General features: G+C 53.1%; 1 protein-coding gene across 4 annotated transcripts in view; it reads right to left on the reverse strand.

Moving 5' to 3' along the window:
• Positions 1 to 5,547: 5,547 nt before the first annotated feature.
• OGDHL (oxoglutarate dehydrogenase like) overlaps positions 5,548 to 20,566 on the reverse strand; it is a 28,032-nt gene continuing 13,013 nt past the window's right edge. For 2 of the 4 annotated variants that reach the window (XM_030798002.1, XM_030798003.1), the window contains exons 9-23: positions 18,155 to 18,334; positions 17,875 to 18,003; positions 16,909 to 17,088; positions 16,455 to 16,607; positions 15,760 to 15,862; positions 15,104 to 15,232; positions 13,938 to 14,088; positions 11,627 to 11,754; positions 10,575 to 10,753; positions 9,099 to 9,170; positions 8,855 to 8,980; positions 8,694 to 8,766; positions 7,265 to 7,428; positions 6,931 to 7,085; positions 5,548 to 6,262 (exon numbers count right to left, since the gene is read on the reverse strand). In XM_030798002.1, the coding sequence (XP_030653862.1) occupies positions 6,139 to 6,262; positions 6,931 to 7,085; positions 7,265 to 7,428; positions 8,694 to 8,766; positions 8,855 to 8,980; positions 9,099 to 9,170; positions 10,575 to 10,753; positions 11,627 to 11,754; positions 13,938 to 14,088; positions 15,104 to 15,232; positions 15,760 to 15,862; positions 16,455 to 16,607; positions 16,909 to 17,088; positions 17,875 to 18,003; positions 18,155 to 18,334 (2,046 nt within the window). In that variant the 3' untranslated portion in view covers positions 5,548 to 6,138. Of the gene's footprint in view, positions 6,263 to 6,930; positions 7,086 to 7,264; positions 7,704 to 8,693; positions 8,767 to 8,854; positions 8,981 to 9,098; positions 9,171 to 10,574; positions 10,754 to 11,626; positions 11,755 to 13,937; positions 14,089 to 15,103; positions 15,233 to 15,759; positions 15,863 to 16,454; positions 16,608 to 16,908; positions 17,089 to 17,874; positions 18,004 to 18,154; positions 18,335 to 20,566 lie in introns of all 4 variants that reach the window. The other 2 variants (XR_004026685.1, XR_004026686.1) reach the window with 2 other exon arrangements.

The following is a 20,566-nucleotide window of genomic DNA, read 5'->3' on the forward strand; positions in this document are numbered from 1 at the left end:
CTGCACTCCAGCCTGGGCGACAGAGTGAGAATCCATCTAAAAAAAAAAAAGGTAAAACTATTAAATATATAGAAGAAAATACAAGAGAAAATCTTAACATTAGGTTTAAATTTTTTTTTAGTTAGGACACTATGATGGCTAGAATATCTGTGTTCACCAAATTCATATGTAGGAATACTGACCCCTAAGTTGATGGTGTGAAGAAATGGGACCTTTGGAAGGTGATTAGGTCATGAAGGTAGAGACCTCATGAATAGGATTAGTCCTTATAAGAAAGGTCTAGGTCTTCACAGAACAAGAAAAAAATCCTAAAGTTAACATGAATGGAACCAAAAAAGAGCCCACATAGCCAAAGCAAGACTAAGCAAAAAGAACAAATCTGGAGGCATTACATTATCCAACTTCAAACTATACTATAAGACCATAGTCACCAAAACAGCATGGTACTTGTATAAAAACAGGCATATAGGCCGTGTGCCGTGGCTCACACCTGTAATCCCAGCACTTTGAGAGGCCGAGGTGGGTGGATCACTTGAGCCCAGGAGTTTGAGACCAGCCTGGCCAACATGGTGAAACCCTGTCTCTACTAAAAATACAAAAATTAGCCAGGTGTGGTGGCACACACCTGTAATACCAGCTACTTGGGGGACTGGGGCACGAGAATCGCTTGAACTCAGGAGGTGGAGGTTGCAGTGAGCCTAGATGGTGCCACTGCACTCCAGCCTGGGTGACAGAGTAAGACCCTGTCTCAAAAAAAACAAAACAAAACAACAACAAAAACAGGCTTATGGACCAATGGAACAGAATAGAGAATCCAAAAGTAAAACCAAATACTTACAGTCAACTGATCTTCAACAAAACAAACAAAAACAAAGTGGGGAAAGGACACCCTAATCAATTAATGGTGTTGGGATATTTGGCAAGCCATATGTAGAAGAACGAAACTGGATCCTCATCGTTCACCTTATACAAAAATCAACTCAAGATGGATCAAAGACTTAAATCTAAGAACTGAAACCATAAAAACTCTAGAAGATAACATTGGAAAAACCCTTCTAGAAGTTGGCTTAGGCAAAGACTTCATGATTAAGAACCCACAAGCAAATGCAACAAAAACAAAGATAAATAGATGAGACTTAATTAAACTAAAAAGCTTCTGCACAGCAAAAGAAATAATCAGCAGAGTAAACAGACAACCCACAGAGTGGGAGAAAATCTTCACAATCTATACATTTGACAAAGGACTAATATCTAGAATCTAAAAGGAACTCAAACAAATCAGCAAAAATAAAAACAAACAATCCCATCAAAAAGTGGGAGAAGGACATGAATAGACAATTTTCAAAAGAAGATATACAAATGGCCAACAAACATGAAAAAATGCTCAACATCACTAATGATCAGGGAAATGCAAATCAAAACCATAATGCAATACCACCTTACTCCTGCAAGAATGGCCATAATCAAAAAATAAAAAAAAATAGGTGTTGGCATGGACGTGGTGAAAAGGAGACACTTTTACACTGTTGGTGGGAATGTAAACAGTACAACCACTATGGAAAACAGTGTGGAGATTCCTTAAAGAACTACAAGTAGATCTACGGTTTGATCCAGCAATCCGACTCCTGGGTATCCACCCAGAGGAAAAGAAGTGATTATACAAAAAAGATATTTGCACATGCATGCTTATAGCAGCACAACTCGCAATTGCAATAATATGGAACCAGCCCAAATGCCCATCAGTCAACGAGTGGATAAAGAAAATGTAATACACACACACACACACACACACACACACACCATGGAATACTACTCATCCATAAAAAGGAATGAAATAATGGCATTTGCAGCAACCTGGATGGAATTGGAGACCATTATTCTAAGTGAAGTAACTCAGGAATGGAAAACCAAACATTGTATGTTCTCACTCATAAGGGGAAGCTAAGCTATGAGGACGCAAAGGCATAAGAATGATACAATGGAACTGGGCATGGTGGCTCACACCTGTAATCCCAGCACTTTGGGAAGCCAAAGCGGGTAGATCACTTGAGGTCAGGAGTTCAAGACCAGCTGGACCAACATGGTGAAACCCCATCTCTACTAAAAATACAAACATTATTTTGTATGGTGGTGTGCACCTGTAATCCCAGCTACTCAGGAGGCTGAGGCAGGAGAATCGCTTGAACCTAGGAGATGGAGGCTGCAGTGAGCTGAGATTGCACCACTGCACTCCAGCCTGTGCAACAGAGTGAGTGAGGAAAAAAAGGAAAAGAATAAAGAATGATACAATGAACTCTGGGGACTCAAGGGAAAGGGTAGGAGGGGGGTGAGGGATAAAAGACTACACACCGGGTACAGTGTACACTGCCCAGGTGATGAGTGCACCAAAATCTCAGAAATCAACCACTGAAATTCATGTAACCACACACCACCTGTTCCCCAAAAACCTATTGAAATTTTTCAAAATTAAATTAAATTAAAAATTTTTTAAAAGAGAGGTCCGGGGGCAGACTTGTTTGCCCCTTCCACCATGGAGGGCACAGCAAGAAGGCACCATCTCTGAGGAGGCCAGGCCTTTACCAGACACCAGATCTGCCAGTACCTTGATCCTAGATTTCATAGCCTGCAGAACTGTGAGAAATATTACAAGCCACCCAGTTTATGGCATTATGTTATAGCAACCCAAACAGACAAACACAAATGATTAAAAATGATAAATTGAACTTCATGAAAATAAAAATCTTTCACTCTTAGTGAAATTTAAAATACAAGCCACAGACTGACAATATTTGCAAAATACATGTGGTAAAGGACTTGTTTCCAGAGTATATAAGGAACCCTTACAACTCAATAGGGAGCAGACAACTCATTTTTTAATTAAACTTTTGTATCTGATATCACTGTAAATTTGCATGTCATCATAAGAACTACATCACAGAGAGCCTTTATCCATTTTTCTCCAATAATAACATCTTACAACACTCTAGGATAATCACAACCAGGATACAGTGACATTGATACAGTCAAGAGACAGATATTCCATCACAAAGATCCCCTGTGTCTTCTCCTCCTGGGATTCCTGTTAGATGCAATATCAGCACTGTGAAACTCCTATGTTCTCCATGTTTCTTTAAAGAATTTTAAAATATACATATTTGTTCTTTGTTCAGCTTTCTTCAGAGAATTCCTTGGGCTTGTCTTCAAACTTATTTTGTATTTCAGCTGTGTTTGTTCTGCTATTCAGCCTATCTACTGAGGTTTTAATTTTGGCAAAATTTCATATTTTCTTAACGTCCAATTATTTTAAAAATAGTCAGTTATTATTTCATAGCAACAATATTCTCCTTGCCCTCTGAAGTTACTACAGTTCATTTAAAGCCTTCTGCTTGTTCCATGAGCTTGTTTTATTTCCCAGAGTTAGTTGTTTTTTGTTTTTTTTGTTTTGTTTTTTGTTTTTGAGATGGAGTCTCGCTCTGTCACCCAGGGTGGAGTGCAGTGGTGTGATCTCAGCTCACTGCAAGCTCTGCCTCCTGGGTTTACACCATTCTCCTGCCTTAGCCTCCCAACTGGCTGGGACTACAGGCGCCCACCACCACGCCCGACTAATTTTTTTTTGTATTTTTAGTAGAGACAGGGTTTCACCGTGTTAGCCAGGATGGTCTTGATCTCCTGACCTCGTGATCTGCCCACCTCGGCCTCCCAAAGTGCTGGGATTTCAGGCTTGAGCCACCGTGCCCGGCCTCTCAGGGTTAGTTCTTATGTTTATAGGGTTTGGAGCCTTTTGTTTTGTGGTTGGTTTTCCCCAATTTGGTAATCTGGTGGTTACGCCTCTTTCCTTTTTTTTTTCCTAAAGAGACAGGGTCTTGCTACGTTACCCAGGCTGGTCTTAAACTCCTGGGCTCAAGTGATCCTCCTGCATCAGTCTCCTGAGTAACTGGGACTATAGCTAGGAGCCACCATGCCTGGCTGATTGTACCTCTTCCTGCAAGAGATGACCCCCAGCCTATCTACAGCCTTCCTGTACCCACACTGAGGAAGGGACTGTATGCACCTCAGGCAGGCCACATCCACCATCTGATCCCCAAGGGCTCCTGCACAGCCCAGGTGCCTCACCAGTTGCTGCTTCAGCCAATCGCAGGGAAAGCCCAGACTAGTGGATCTCTGTGGGGCTAGGAATGCATGGTATGGGAAGAGCTGATTTCCCCAAGGGAAGCAATGTGGTCTTGTGGACAGAGGTGAAGTCCAAAACCACCACTTCCTTAGCAAGTGACCTTGGGCAAATAACTTTATATGAACCTCGATTTCCTCATCTATAAAATGGAAATATTCCCAACATGCAAAGCCATGATGTAGACAGTGTTTAATTATACACGCAAAACATCCAGCAGAAGGCCCAAGAAACGACAGACACTAAATGGGGGCTAAAATTCTTTTCACTTTATGTCACTTTGAATGTCCCTGTGGTAGAATTCAAAGTATAGGATTCAACAAGATATACTCTGTTTTTTTTTGAAACGGAGTCGCTCTGTCACCCAGACTGGAGTGCAGTGGCACGATCTTGGCTCACAGCAACCTCCGCCTCCCAGTTTCAAGTAATTCTCCTGCCTCAGTCTCCTGAGTAGCTGGGATTACAGGCACGTGTCACCATGCCCAGCTAATTTTTCAACAAGCTGTTTTTGAGGCTGATGAAACTTAACACTCCACTGTCCAACCTCATGCTGATTGTTCTTTTAGGTTGCTCATGCCAGCCCTATGGTCAGTATTTCTGTCTGTTCTAGAGAGGTTCATCTCTCTTCCTCTTCCTTCAAACACCACCTCTTCCAGGGATCCTTCCCTGACACCCAGAGCCGTCTGCGTTGACCTCCAACATAACTCATAACTCAATGAATTAAACAGCTGACATGTCTCCCCACTGGACTCCCGATGCGAAAAGCCAGCATGCAGACGGATGCCTTCCACCCAGGCCCCAGTGTCCCGCATGGAGGAAGTGCTCTGAGAAGGGGATAAATGAACAAATGATCTGTTCCAAGCAAAACATCCCTCCTCTGTGGCAGCTTCTCCAGTATCTCCACAGGGAAGCAAAGCCAACAAAGGCCAGAGTAGAGAAGCCAACAGACACTACCTGGTGCTTAAATGAAAATCTGGCGCAGTGGCTCACACCTGTCATCCCAGCACTTTGGGAGGCCAAGGCAGGCGGATCACTTGAGGTCAGGAGTTCGAGACCAGCCTGGCCAACATGGTGAAACCCTGCCTCTATTAATAATACAAAAAAATTAGCTGGGCGTAGTGGCGCGTGCCTGTAATCCCAGCTACTCGGGAGGCTGAGGCAGGAGAATCACTTGAACCTGGGAGGCGGAGGTTGCAGTGAGCCAAGATCGCGCCACTCCACTCCAGCCTGGGCGACAAGAGCGAAACTCCATCTCAAAAAAATATCCATGGAGGCGGATATTTTCTTCTCTCCATTTTTTTAACTTTCTCCCCATTCCCTACTTTCTCTCAACCGCCTATCCCTCCCCCAATTTTACAACATGAAATGAAAACAGCAAATCTCTCTGAAGCATGTTTTTATTTCTCTGTGATTTGGTTTTCTACTTTGGTACACGAGCTGTGGCTGCATTTCACACAGAAGCTCACACATCTCGCAGGAATGCCCCATAAAACAGAGCGCAAACACATCACCCAGCAGGTTCACTTCACCTGGCTATTACTGCTGAACTCCCTACTTATAAGAGCACAGAAGAGAACATCGCTTTGAATCTACAGATGAGTGAGGGTGGGGCGAGCGGCAGCCAGGGCTGCCAGGATGGGAGCGGCCACAGACACAGGCCCCCGGGTGTCTGTCTTGAGACACAGGTGGAGAAGCCGCCCAAGAAATTCCAGCAAGATGGGAGCAGCTGGGGGATGCCCCAGCACAGTAGCCTGCCTATAGGACTCCTCTGGCTCCCTCAGTCCTGGTAGATTCTGGCATGACACCAAGGCCAGCAGTGCTGGCTCTTTGGCCCTGTCACTGTGTGAGTCTGTTTTATCCTGGGGCCCCCGCAGCCCCTCTCCTGGGCAGGAGCTCCGCCCCTCCCCTTTTCATCACCCCCTTGGTCCCCAGCCGACCCACAGCAAGACCTACACAGGTCTTGCCCAGCTCTAAAATGTCTTGCCCTCAAAGGCCTGGAGATTGAAGGCAGTATCCAGAAACTTCTTCAGTGACACCAGGTGAGTGTTCCTGTTTCCTGTGGCTGGTGCAGCCGCTGGGTCCCGGCCAACATACCTGCAGGAGAGACAAGCTAAGGGGAAGGCGGAGCCTAGCCACCCCCCGACCCCTGCCCTCACCCCAGGACTGCAGGGGGGCACGCATCTGAGAATGGCTGACCTCGAAGCCATAGACCCTGCCTTTTGGCCCTGGCACCACTTCCAATGAGCTGCGAAGCCTGGGTCAAACTCAGTCACCCAGCCACAGAAGAGTGGGGAGAAACTGTCCCTCCATTTCACTGCACTTGCCCATGAGGACAACAAATGAGGCAACAACTCAAAGACTTTGGGGACAAACACAGTTTTGGCTTCTTGGAGTTTCTCAGGACCCTCTCCCATCTTCCCAGGGACACATGATGCCAGTATTGAGCACCCACCATGTGCCAGGGCTAACACATACATCGGATCTAATCTTATCACCACCCTTTGTAGAGATGCAGGGACTAAGGCTCCAAGGACTACATAACCGGCCTAAGATCTAAGGCAGGAGTTTTGAGACATGTAGCAGGTTCCCTAATTCAGTTCTGGCTGCAGAACAAACACAAAGCCAGTACTGATGATGCCCCACCATTGCTCATCACAGAGAAGGGGAGGGCCAGTTCTGGGTAGCATGGCCTATGGGACAGACGGAGCCAGGACAGAGCCTCAGGGCTGAGGTGAGGGGCAATCAGCGGCCCCACCATGTACCATATGGGCCGCGCACGCCTCAGGATGGTCATGAAGCGTGGGCTGATGTAGTCATAGTAGCCCATGTTCTTGTGCTCCTCCTGACACCAGGCCAGCTCCGCACCTGGGTACTTCTCTGCCTCCTGCTTGATCAGGTCGAAGGGGAATGGAGAGATCTGGGGAGGCAGAAACAAAGGAGCATGGCCAGAGGAGGGGCGGTATGTCCCCAGCACCCCCAGACAGGAGGCACAGGGCCTCACCGGCCTTCACCTGGCCTGCCTGGCACATTGGCCAGAGCCGGGGCCAGCGACGTGAGCTTGCCCGTCACTTGACTGTGCAAGGGGCTCAGGCGCACCTGCTCCAGGCGCGTGATGGCCACTTTCTCCTCCAGGCCCTGGCTGCTCCGCTCCTTCACCAGGTCATAGTACACCTTTCCCGTGCAGAAGATGAGCCGCCGCACCTGCTCAGGGGCCCGTGCTGCGGCCCCATCTTCAGGAATCACCCGCTGGAAGCTGGTCCCTGAGGGACCAACAGGACACGGCAGAGGTGTTGGTACCCAGAGGGGCTGGGGCAGCTCAGGACCAGGCCTGCATCCCCAGGCTCTCCTTAGCCACTGACACCAACTGCAGGTTTGGACCTGTGGCTGCAGTGGACACCTCTTGAACTAAAAAATGGAGCAGGGGGCAGATGACACCCTGAGCTGTCATAGGGAGAGGGGTGGAGACACCCAAGGGTTGAGCCCTGGAAGCATCACGTTTAAGGTGACCGGAGACGGGGGTACAATGAGAAGCACCCTGAGGAGACAGAGAAGGCGAGATGATGGCATCATCCTTTGCCCCAACCTTGCTTCTGCCCAGCTGTGCCCACCTCCTGCAGAGCACTGCAGTCCCCCACCACTAAGCAGATGTCCCAGGAGGCTGCTGCATGCTCTTCCTCTTTCAGCCTGGCAGCTGAGCTTCACCTCCAACCCCAACCATTCTTCCTTCCTGAGTCCATGATCCTGACCCCAGGTCACGCACATTGCAAAACCTCTCAGGAAGCTACTGTAGTGTCCTCGCATCCCTGCATCTCAGGTGAGGACTCTGGGGTAGAGAGGACCTATGGATCCCAGGCCCTCAAGAGAGAAGCCAGCACAGGGCAGGTAGCCCAGGTAGTCCAGTCCCGACATCAGAGCTCTAACAGCCGCCCACCTGCACAGAGGGGACATCCAAACACACATGGGAGAAAATCCAACCCCTGTCCATGCTGAGGCCCTTCCCAGCCCTCCCCCTTCTGCCCAGGACCATTTTCCAAGACAGCTCTGCTCCACCAGCCTCACACCTGTCCTTCCCTGGACATAGTCACCTCTCAATTGCAACTATAGGTGTTTTATCCGATCCGACTCCCAGGTAAATGAGGCCAAAGACTCCTGGAGGGGACATCAGGACCCCACGGCCTGTAATGTCTGTTTGGCTCACGAATTTTTAAAATGGACAAATGAATGAATGATAACTCAATATCTTGCGAACTCAGCAGGCCTCTGCCAGGCCTCGACCAGCCCTGCTGGGGTCTAAGGGGGCCCCAGTGGACTCTACCATGGATGCAGCCCACATGACCTGAGCTGGCCCAGGTCAGCCACTGTGCCAACCTCCCAACCCTATTGCTAGTGGGACCATGCCAGGAGCTGCTGCAGGTCAGCAGAACCACAGGCAGAGGGGAGGATGGAGAAGCCCCAGAAGCAGAAGCCACATGATGGGCCACCGCCCCAGTGTGGGCTGCCCCACACACCCAGGCCAGGCACGTACCGGATACCATTTGGTCAAAGCTGGACTTGGCCTCTGGGTGCCTCAGCAGAGATTTAGGTGTGAAGATAATCAGCTGGAAGGGAAACACACGCCCAGCTGCCAGCTGGCCCTGCCTGGCCAGGGCCCCTGCGTGTGACCCCTGCCCTGGGACGGAGACTCACCGGCTTGCGGAAGGGCAGCAGGATCTGCCGGCGCAGCACGTGGAAGTAGTTGGCCGGTGTGGAGCAGTTGACCACGATCCAGTTGCAGTCATAGAGCTGGCTCACCTCGAAGTCCTTGGTGAATGCCTGTGGGGATGAGATGCATATGGCCAGGGTGGCTGTCTGCTGCACCCACACCCTGGACCCTTAGCCCTGTGGGCACAATAGGGTGCGTCCCTGTCCTGGGGACAGCGGCAACACTCACAGGGTAGGCATCCGAGTCGTCATTGCTCATCTGCAGGAACCTCTCGGGCCTCGCTGATGAGTGCTCTGGGCCCTGAAAGCAAACGCCAGTCGGCCAAGGCTGGACCCAACCATGGGACTGACATCTGGCCCTGCAGGGACCCCAGGCTCAGGGGAAAGTCTGGAGGGCTTCTCAGTGGAGGTGCCCTCGCCCTGGAGCCTGAACCACAGAAAAGAACCAAGAATGTGGAACAAGGGCAGAATGGGAATCCTCAGAGTGGGGTCCGCCCAGAGCTAGCACAGTACGTGAACTTGCAGGGACAGAAGAAAAAGCAAAAAGCCCACACTGAGACGTGCTTTCTCTGGAATGTCCTGGAACAGTGGCTGCCACTGACTGAGCACCTGCTGTACAGGAGGCGGAGTTCTAGGAATCCCACATGCCTTACTCGCTAACCCCCAAAGTAGCCCCATGATGCAGACACTCTTCCCCACTGCACAGATGAAGAGGCAAGGAGAGGGTAAGAAACCACCCATGACCACACAGCCAGACAGGGGCCGACCCAACTCAGCCTGGGCCTCACCCACCCTCACCGACATGGACCGCTCTGCTCCATGAAAGCAGCAAGACAAGCCCAGGGGCATCTCCAAGCCAGCTCCGGCAGGACAGGGGTGACCCACCCCACAGCTGCCACTCGCCCCCTCTTGGTGGGGATGGCCAAGGACCCAGCCCCCCACCCCCAGCCTGGCCCAGATCCTGCCTCCCAAGAAGCTGCCTTCACAGCAGGCAGCCCCAAGCAGGGAGCCTCACCTCCCTCCTCACTGACCCCCTGTGTTGTGAGGATGCCGAGTATGCAGCCTGTAAAGTGCTCATAACTAAACATGCCACTCAGGGATAATGGTGGCGATGAGCCCCCTGCCTGTCTCCCTTCTGCCTGATCAGGCCACCTGCCCACCAGATGGTATCACATGACACCCTGCTCCTTCCTCCCTTCCTGCTAGCCCAGGAGCCTCCGGAGGATGCACCCAGCCTGCACGTCTTCCCTCTGCCCCACGTGTGGCTGCAGAGGCAGGTCATACAGGAGGGGACCAGAGGACAGGCAGTACTGCACAGGATAGCTTCAAACCCCAGCTACTAGCTGTGAGACCTTGGGCAACCTACTCCCCAGCTCTGTGCCTCAGTTTCCTCATCTGAAAAGCAGGAACAGGGCCTACTTCATTAAGTTGTATGGATTGGAAGAGTTAACATTCAGAAGTGTTGAACAGTGTCTGGCGCACAGCAAGCACTCATGCGTGGTAGCGCCTTCTGCTGCCAGGGGTAGCATCGTCGTCTCAGCAGCTGCAGCACGCACATGTGCAGACCCCACCCTGCACAGACCCACATGCTCCAGGGGCCTGGAAGGCATATACCGTCCAACCCGACAAGGGGCCCAGGGTCCATCCCGCCCCTCCGAGGCCCACCAGAGCCCACCAAGCCACCAGCCACCACCGCAGCCCTCACCATGCCTTCCATGCCATGGGGCAGCAGCAGCACAATGCCGTTATGCCGCACCCACTTGGCCTGGCCGGTGCTGATGAACTGGTCGATGATGCACTGGGCCGTGTTGTGGAAGTCCCCAAACTGGGCCTCCCAGAGGACCAGGGCATTGGGGCTGGCCATGGCATAGCCCAGCTCAAAGCCTAAACAGAAGACAAGATAGAGCTTGCTGCACGCGGTCACCAAGTGGCAGTGGCTCCAGTCAAACTCAGCCCTTTCTCAGTATATCCTCCATGCCCCCACCCATCCTTCTCACAAGCCAGGACGAACCCGGGGATTCCCTGGGATTCAAAGGGTACAATGTACCATCCTGGGGGCGGACAACATGTCCAGAGATGCTACCCTCGGCCCTGCTATCATGTGTGGTCAGGTTCAACCTTATTTAGGTATCCTGGGAAGGCAGCAGGGACCATCTGTCAAGAAGAACTCCTTAAAAACATGCAGAGCTGCTAAGGAGAAGGGGCAGAAACAACCCTAGAGGCATCTGCCTTGGGGCAGGGGGCTGCCTGGCCTCTAGGGGCAGGCAGTGAGGACGAGGTGAGCCAGCTAATGATGCATCTGAGGGAGAACATGCACAGGGGACACAGGCAAGGAAGCCCAGAGCCCAGAGAAGGGATCTCAGTGCAGTGTTCCTAGGGTGCAGGGCAGAGGAGGCAAAATGGGGCTCAAAGGAATGCGAGACGGTGGGCCAAGACTGGACTGCTCAGCAGCTGGAACCCACGCAGACTCTGTTGGGCTCTCTGTCTGGCCCACTGGGGCCCTGATACCCACAGAGCTCCCTCAAAGCAAGCAGGGCCGCCCAACTGGGATCCCCAAGGGGCCCAGATGGGACATGATTTCATCTCCCACATGGCCTTAAGGTGAGGGCAGCCCAATCACCATCCCCCAGGGCCATCCCCTAAGGGCCTCTGAGCATCTCTCGCCCCTCCCAGGCCCTGGCCCTGGCCCCTTCCCAGCCCATCTCTGGTCCCCAGGTGTCTGGGGCCTGCCTGGCCTGCAGGAGAGCATGGACCCACCCAGGACTCCGTACTCCGAGAGGGAGCTGTTGCACACGGTGTACGGGGCCTGGTCAGGCCAGAGATGATTCATAGGCACACACGTCCTGCGGTCAACCTCCTGGTCATGGAGAACGTGGTGCCGGTGACTGCAGAGACACAGACCGGGGCAGGGACAGAGGGCAGGTGGGCTGGCACCTGTTCACCTGGAGCAGGGGAGCTGGGCAGCAGGAGGCAGGCAAGCCTCCGTCACTGTCCCAGGAAACCTGCAGGGTCCCAAAGGATGGCATCCAAGAAGGCTGTGGAAAACCAGAGCCATGTGGTCCCTCCTGCAGCCTGTCCCCCGCCAGGCCTCCCCAGTCTGCCCCCTGCCTGCCAGCAGCCCTCACACACCACGCACTGGGGGGTCTGGGGGAAGGAGCTGTGAGTTGTGCCACCTCTCTGAATGTCAGCTTCTCACCCATAAAGGGGACCTGATGAGACACTTCCCAGGTGCCAGCTAGAGCCAGAGACCCTAGGAGGCCACTTCCCCTGCCCCATCTTACTGGCTTCTTTACCATCTCACCAGCCCTGTCCCAACTCACAAGAGACAGAAACCACTGTGCAGTAGCCGAGGTGGGCACAGTAAGTGAGGGGCACCTGGCTGAACCCCAGTCCCTAGCAAGGACTGACATGTAGCTCAGGGTGCATCAGAGGGGCCACCTGGGCCCTGGTTGGAGCAAGACCAGCCAAGATGAGCAACCAGGAATGAGAAAGCCAGCTGGTCAAGTCCTGGAAGCCACACCACCCTGGCTTGCTAACCAGGAGTGGACTGAGGCAGGATCTAGAACATTTTAGGAACCCGGACCAGAGGAAATGTGATGTGGACAACTGACAAGTGTCAAGTCCCCATTTGGATTCACAAAGACAACTGCAAACGAGCAAGATAGGGGCTGACTTAACAGCAGTACACACACACACACCACACACATACATACACATGCCACACATACACACACATACACATCCCCACACACCAAAGACATACATACGCACACACACCACACACATACATACACACACCACACACACCAAACACCACATATACACACACCACACATACTACACACATACAAAACACACCACACACATACACCACACATATCCACGCACATACACCAAACACCACACACACTACACACACCAAACATACACACCACACACACTACACATACCACAAAACACACACCACACAGACTGCACACCACAAACACAATCACACACACCACACACTACATACACTACACACACTGCACACACACCACACACACCCCACATATATCACACACCACACACGCACCAAACATGACACACACCACACATATCACACGCACACACTACACACCACACACACACTCCACACATACCACACACCCACCCTCACACACACCATACACACCCCCCACACAGACACACATACACACCACACACATACAAACACTGCACACATACACACCCCACATATACAACACACACACGACACACCACACAGCCACACACAGACACAAACACATACACCACACGCACCACATACACAACAAACATGCCACACACAAATAAACACACACCACATACACACACCCCCCACTCACCACACACCACATACACACCATTCACACCACACATACACTCCACACACACACACCACATACACACCACACACACCACACATATCCCCACACCATACATACACACCCCATCCACACACACCACACACCCACACACACACCACACACACACCACACACTCCAAACTCCACACACACACTCCAAACACCACACAAACATACCTACACACACATCACGCACCCACACCACACACACACCACACAAACACGCCACACACATACCCCACACCATACACACCAAACACACCACACATACGCCAAACACACCACACACATGCACCACACACACACCCCTTACACTCCCCCCACTCACCACATACCACACACACCACATACACACTAAACACACACACCACACACACACTAAACACACACACCACACACACACACAACTTGCCCACACTCACCACACCCCCCACACACACACGATCCTGAGGACCAGACAGCCACCAGCTTGACCTTAGTGGACAGCTTGGGCCCAGCAGTGAGCTCTGCACACTTGCCCCGGGGGATCAGGGAGGTGGCTATCTGATGATGCCGCCAGAAGGCAGGGGCTAGGGATGCCGTGAAGATCCCATCCCAACAAAGGCCCCCTCGGGATCCCCAAGCCAGGCCCAGCTTCTGCTCCAGGTCTCCTGTGCGGATGCTGAGCCCCACTGCGCTCACCTGAACGTGCCCCTCTCCACATCCTGCCCGCTGAGCCGCACGTGGATGCCCTCCTTCAGCAGGGAGCCAAAGGCCATGTACTCTGCCAATGCCCAGTCCACCGTCCGGTTCTTGGTCATGTCCGCACGGCCCCGCAGAATGCGAGAGAGGCCTGTGGGAGGGGAGTGCTGGCCTGAGGGCCACGGGACAGCCAGCCCTGGGGCGGGTACGTAGGTGCCCACCATACACCCCGCACAAAGCAGGGCAACCATCTATTGATTTGGTCGGAGGGCAGGGATGCTGCAGGAGGGCCCAGGGCCAGGCACCCCTCCTCCAGCTGAGACAAGGGGCCACCCTGAGCCTGTGGAGGGGTGGAGCAGGTACCACTTGGCAAGCATTGGCCACGTTCCAGACACCATCAGGCTTGGAGTCATTTACTCAGATCACACAACTATCAAGGTACTCGGATTTGACCCCAAGTCCCCAGGCCTATGCTGTGCTCCTATCGGCCCCACACACAGAGGCTAACACACAAACAGAGCGGGCACATGCCCCAAACGCTGTCAGCAGCTGCCCCAGGACATTCGGTCTCAGCACACACTGTAAGGGAACCCCCTCAGAACTCCTCCAGGTGGGTCAGAGGGTGTGTAGGCACCCCAAAACAGCCACAGGGGACCCTCTGGACTTCCCAGGCAAAGGTCACAGTGACCCCAGCCAAGGGGTGCAGTCGGTGGCCACCCACATTCCAGTCTCACCCCGGAGTGGGGGGGCTGCCCTTGGTCATTGGTCCAGGCCCTGGCAAGCCGCCGTCCTTTCAGCTGCAGAATCCTGCCCACGTTCCAGGCTGCATTCCAGCCCCTGTATGGGAGCCCTTGCTTTCCTGCTCTTCTGCCTGACCCAGGGACGCCCCGGCAAAGGCATTTGGAAAATCCAAGTTCCCCAACCTAAGACTAATCAGTGGTACCCAGCTGGGAGTGTGGCATCTGGAGCTGCCCAGCTCACCACGACCACCCCGAGAAGAGCTACTGTCACGGGCACAGACGAGGTGCCGAGAGCTACGTGGACCCACTGCAGACTGAGCAGGAATGCGACACACCATCTCTCTTGCATCCCAACCAACCTCCCTTCAAGGCACAATGTTGAGGTAGGACCAGTAGCCTGGGCTGCAGCCTGCCCAGCAACCTCACCGGTGTGGATCTTAAAGTCCTCCAGGGGCACAGAGCTGGCCACACTGCCGATGTGAGTGAGCATGTCCTCAGGGATCCCCGTGGCTGGGCACGTCATGCTTTTGGGCTCCCCATCTACGTTGAAGAAGCCTGAGAGGGAGAGAGGCTCTGTCCACACTGTGTCAGCGGTGGGCTCTGATCCCCCTGGCCAGCCTGCCTCCCCAGGACTGAGTGGTCCATGGCTTCCCAAACTCCACTGGCACTCAGACTCACCCTGAGCCCACCCTTGGGAACCGGGACAGCTGGACAGCCACAGCTGCAACTCCCCCACAGGCCCAACACCCACCTCTGGGCCCCAGGGTAACAGCTCTTCTAACCCTACCCCCCAGGGAGGCCCTCTGAGCACCCTGGCCCCAAGCATCCAGTGCCCAGGGCTTCCTCTCCCACCTGGCTGTGCCCTCCCTTTTCAGTGAGCACCTGGCCATCCATGCTCAGAGGGCAATGCTATCCTTGACTTGCAGGAATCGGCCCCACGCAGCTTTGGGGCCTCAGGGACAGAGCCTGCAGCCTCTAGACTAGGCAATGACAGCTGTCACCCAGGGCCATTCCAGTCCTGATCCCAGGGCAAGACCTCAAGGCCCAGGGGAGTCCCTCTGAGCCACACACTGCTCGCTCACCAGGCCAGGGGGAGTCCAACCAGTGCTTTATATGCAGGATCTTTTTATCCTTGGACCTGCCATAAGCCTCCTCACAGATCCGGTCATATTTGGCAATTTCTTCCTGGAATCAGGGTGAAGATGTGGACAGAGCAGCAAAGCCCTGGGCAGCCAGAGGCCCAGTCCACTTGGACTCACAAGTCCTGGTCCCCAACATCAAGTTCTTCTAGAACTCTCTGTCTCTGGCCTATAGGGACCTCATGGCTAGAAGCCAAAGTCTCAGAGTTCAGGGGATCCTGTTACAGGTACCCCGAGGCTGGGCAGGCCTGCAGTGCGCTCAGCAAGGGGCTTGGAGAAGGCTCCGGAAACTTGTAGTCCTTGCTCTCAGAGCTCCATGAAGGTGGAAGGACCAACACTCCACAGATAATTATGGGGACAACCCCAGCTCAGGGCCGCCTCCTACAGGAAGCCCTCCCGCACTCCTGCTCAAGGCTGGGCTTCCCCCACATTGCAGTACCCACTGTGTCCCACTTGACTGTAACTGCATCCTTAGTTCTTGGTCCCCTTTGGTAACTGGGGCCTCTTGGGGATAAGGACCATAGTGGCTACTTCTTTAAATCCTTAGTGCCCAGCACTGGGCTGGCAACATCTACAACCCCTCCCCAGGGTCCCCACCCAAAGTTTGTCTTGGGCGCCCCTGCAGCCTGCCTGCCCACCTCAAACTCCTGCAGGGTGACTGTGCCCTCGGCAATCAGTTTGTCTGCATACTTCTTCAGCACAGGCACCTGTCTGTGGATCTGCTTGTACATGAGCGGCTGGGTGAACATGGGCTCGTCCATCTCATTGTGGCCGCGCCGGCGGTAACAGACCTGCAGGAGCAGCCAGAGGGGCTCAGGCCCTCCCCTACGCTGTGTGGTCAATGTAGCTGCTGCAAAATTGGGGAATATCTGGGCAGGGCACACCCACTGGGAGCCCTTTGAGCTCCACTATCACCTCTCACCAAATGAATGTCCTGTCCCAGGCCTTTGCACAGATTGCTCTTGGTGGCATAAATCTCTCATCCAAGAAGCACTCCCAGCCCTGAGTGCTGAAGATGCTGAAGACCTGGCTGGCTCAGCACAGCAGGGATGGGCCACCCACCCATGCCTTGGCCTCAGTCCCCAGACCCACCAGGTCCACGACAACATCTTTGTTGAAAGTGTTTCTCCATTCGGCTGCCACACTGCACACGTATATCACAGCCTCTGGGTCATCGGCGTTCACGTGGAAGATGGGCGCATTGACCACCCGGGCCACGTCAGTCGGGTATGGTGAGGAGCGGGCCATTCGGGGGTCTGTGGTGAATCCAATCTGCAGAGGCAGTTGAAACCTGCTGCGCCTCTCAATTTACTTACAGTGAGATAGAAGGTGCCAGCCTTGGAGACTGAGCAGGGGATGGATGCTCAAGGTCCATTGAGGTGCCCAGGAGGGATGTGGGACATAACAGGGTGATGGTGAGCAGCCCCACAATTAGACACAGCAACAGCTCCCACAGGGACGGCAGGGACGGCAGCAACACCAGCCGGGTGGAGCCTGCTCTTTTTTGCCAGTCACTTTGACACACTGGTAGTGAGGAACATAGGCCTGGAAAATCCCAGTCCCAACAACTGCTAATTGCAACCTGGGGCAAGGTGCTTACGTTCCATCACAGCCTGTTTCCTCATCTATAAAAAGGGCTCACTTAAATTCCCACCTCACAGGATGTTCAAGGACGATGACGTGACTTAATGCAAACAAGGCAGTGAACACAGGGCTTTCTAGACTCCAGATGAGCTGTTAGAAGCTCAGCTGCCTTACAGAAAGGGCACCAAGGTCCCTGTATCTAAGACTGCCCATGCGGGGCTGCACACGGCCAGCCTCCATGAGGCACTCGCTACACAGGTGCTTCTTTGGTCCTTCCAGCCCTACTTATCCCTCCCTATTGTGTCTTCCAATTTCACAGACCAGGACACCAAGGCTAGGAAGAGCAGGGTCCTGCCTGGTAAGCAGCACAGCAGTGGGCTCAGGGCCAGGAGCATCTCACTTCCCCCCAAGCTACTGCCTGGATTTCCAGGGATGCTGACACTGTGAGGCCCAGCATGGAGCCTACACGCTCACCTGGTTGTTGACGACGACGTGCACGGTACCGTTGGTAGTGTAGGAGGGCAGGTCGCTCAGGTGGAAGGTCTCATATACCACGCCCTGGCCAGCAAAGGCGGCGTCCCCATGAACCAGGATGGACATGACCTGCAGGGCAGGTGTGAGCCAGGAGGGGCTGCGCGCCCCAGCCCATGTAGCCCAGCCCCGCACCTGTACTGTGGAGACCCAGGGCCCAGCCCAGCCCTCTGGGCCCGCCCTGAAGGGCCCAGGTCCTCGGGGCTCCCCTAGGTGAGCTCACCTTCTTGCCCTGGGCATCTCCACGGTAGAACTGCTCTGCCTTTGTCTTCCCCTGCACCACAGGGTCCACTGCCTCCAGGTGGGAGGGGTTGGCAACCAGCGACAGAGTGATGTTCCGGTTGGTGACGCGGTTGATCCTCTCATGGTACATGCCCAGGTGGTACTTGACGTCCCCGGAGCCCTGAAGGTGGAGATGGGAACATGATGGATCCTCCCCTCCCACATCAGACAGGCAGACACACAGGCAGGCACTGCAGCCCACAGTCAGGCTGGCACATTCCCCAGATCCCACTGCCTCGGAGGGCCAAGCTGTCCCTGACCCCTCTTCTCCTTATCATACTGCCCCTCCTCACTGGCCTGAGGGAGGAAGGCAGGGACCCCGGGCCTTGGCTCAGAGCCTCTCTGTACACTGACCACAGAGCAGGAGAGCATAAGAGTGGGGAAGGCCATCCAGCGGCAGGGAAGCCATCCAGCAGCGGGGAAGGCAGGGAGAGAAGGGCAGTGCCTAGGCATCAGTGCGGAGACCCTCGGCCAGGCCGCCAGCAAACACTGAAGCTGAATCCCCTGACTCCTCAAACCAATGGCAGCAATGAGGGACACACAACATTTTATGACCCTGAAGCAAGGAAGACTTACAGCATTCTACACAATATCCTAAGACCAGAAAACACAAAAGACACCTAAATTCTGACAAATTTGCCATGAGGAAGCAAACCTCACCCAGCGACAGGGGAAACAAATCAAGCTGAGAAAAATATTCATAAACAAATGCAGGCAAAGGGCAAATTCCCTCAATGTACAAAACGCTTTTACAAATCAGGAAGATAAAGCCCAAAAACTCCATAGGAAAATGAGCAAAAGCCACAAGCGGGAATTTACAGAAAAATATGAATGGCTCAAAAGCATGTGAAAAGATAAGCAACTGAATTCATAACAAACAAATGCATTACAACAAAATCCTCTTTTGAACCTATCATATTGGCAAAGATGGAAGGATTCGAGAGCATGTGGGAGGAAGTGGGGTGGGGGCTCTGGCACCATCACACACTGTGGATGGGCTCGCTGACATCTGCCAGCTCCTGGGAGGGTCGTTCAGTCCCACCCCCTTAGCTCCAGCCGCTGCACTGCCGGAACACCATCTAACAGATTCACTCACACATGTGCAAGGACCCTCATTAGAACAACCCAATGTCCAGCACGAGGGATGCTCTAGCTGTAAGAAGCCTGGGGTAGCCCATGTGTGCAGGCAGGAAACAATGACAACTTGTTAAGTGAAAACAGCAAGGTGCCACCCGGCGTCACAGCTATGCCCATGGCCTCTTACAAATAAGTCTGCACTGGACAAAGAGGTTTGTTTGTATCAGCATGAAATGTTTCTAGAAGTACACACCTAAACACGACAGAAGCACACAAACAAAACTGGCCACAAGAATGGAGTCTCACTGATGAACATATTCTCATTGTATTAGCTTTGTTCTGTTTTATTGTTTTCACAATGATCAAATTTCTTTTTCAGTTGAAAAAAATAGTAATTTCATTTTAAACATCCTTTGGCCAAGTTTTCCAGTATACACACAGGTCATCTTTGACTCATTGCAACCATTCTGGGCATGCACTTTTATCCCTGTTTTATGGAAGAGCAAACTGAGGCTTAGAAGGCTGAAGGTGCTAGAACAAAAGGAACAGGATGTCAGAAAGACCTGGGATAGGAGCCAGTAGGTATGGGTCCACACACACACACACACACACACACACACACACACACACACACACACACACACGGCAGCAGGCTGGAGACAGCAGGAGAGATAGTCCTGAGGGCAAAGGGACACAGAAGAGGGAGCGACAGGCTCACTGCCCAGAGGACCCAGAGAGCCACCGAAAGGGAAGATGGGCAGGACTTTGAAAGAGGCTAGGCAGTTGGCCGGAAGCGGTGGCTCCATGCCTGTAATCCCAGCACTTTGGGAGGCCGAGGCAGGCAGATCACCTGAGGTCAGGAGTTCAAGACCAGCCTGACCAACATGGCGAAACCCCATCTCTACTAAAAATACAAAAATTAGCCGGGCGTGGTGGCGCATGCCTGTAATCCCAGCTACTTGGAAGGTTGAGGCAGAAGAATCACTTGAACCCAGGAGGCAGAGGTTGCAGTGAGCCAAGATCACGCCATTGCACTCCTGCCTGGGAAACCAGACCAAAACTCCATCTCAAAAAGAAAAGCAAAGAAAGAGGCTAGGCAGTCTGGGCTGAAGGCCTGGCCAAGGCCTCCCAGGGAGGGGGTGGGAGCAGGAACAACATTTCCTCAGCAGGTCGATGGGTACGGAAAACCATCCTCACCTCCCAAGGCTCTGCTGGGCAAACAAATGAGCAAGGGAGTCATTCCTGGCTGGTGGACAGGACTTTGGACATGGAGGCA

Source organism: Nomascus leucogenys, chromosome 18, assembly GCF_006542625.1.
Source record: "Nomascus leucogenys isolate Asia chromosome 18, Asia_NLE_v1, whole genome shotgun sequence".
Classification (NCBI taxonomy): domain Eukaryota; kingdom Metazoa; phylum Chordata; class Mammalia; order Primates; family Hylobatidae; genus Nomascus; species Nomascus leucogenys.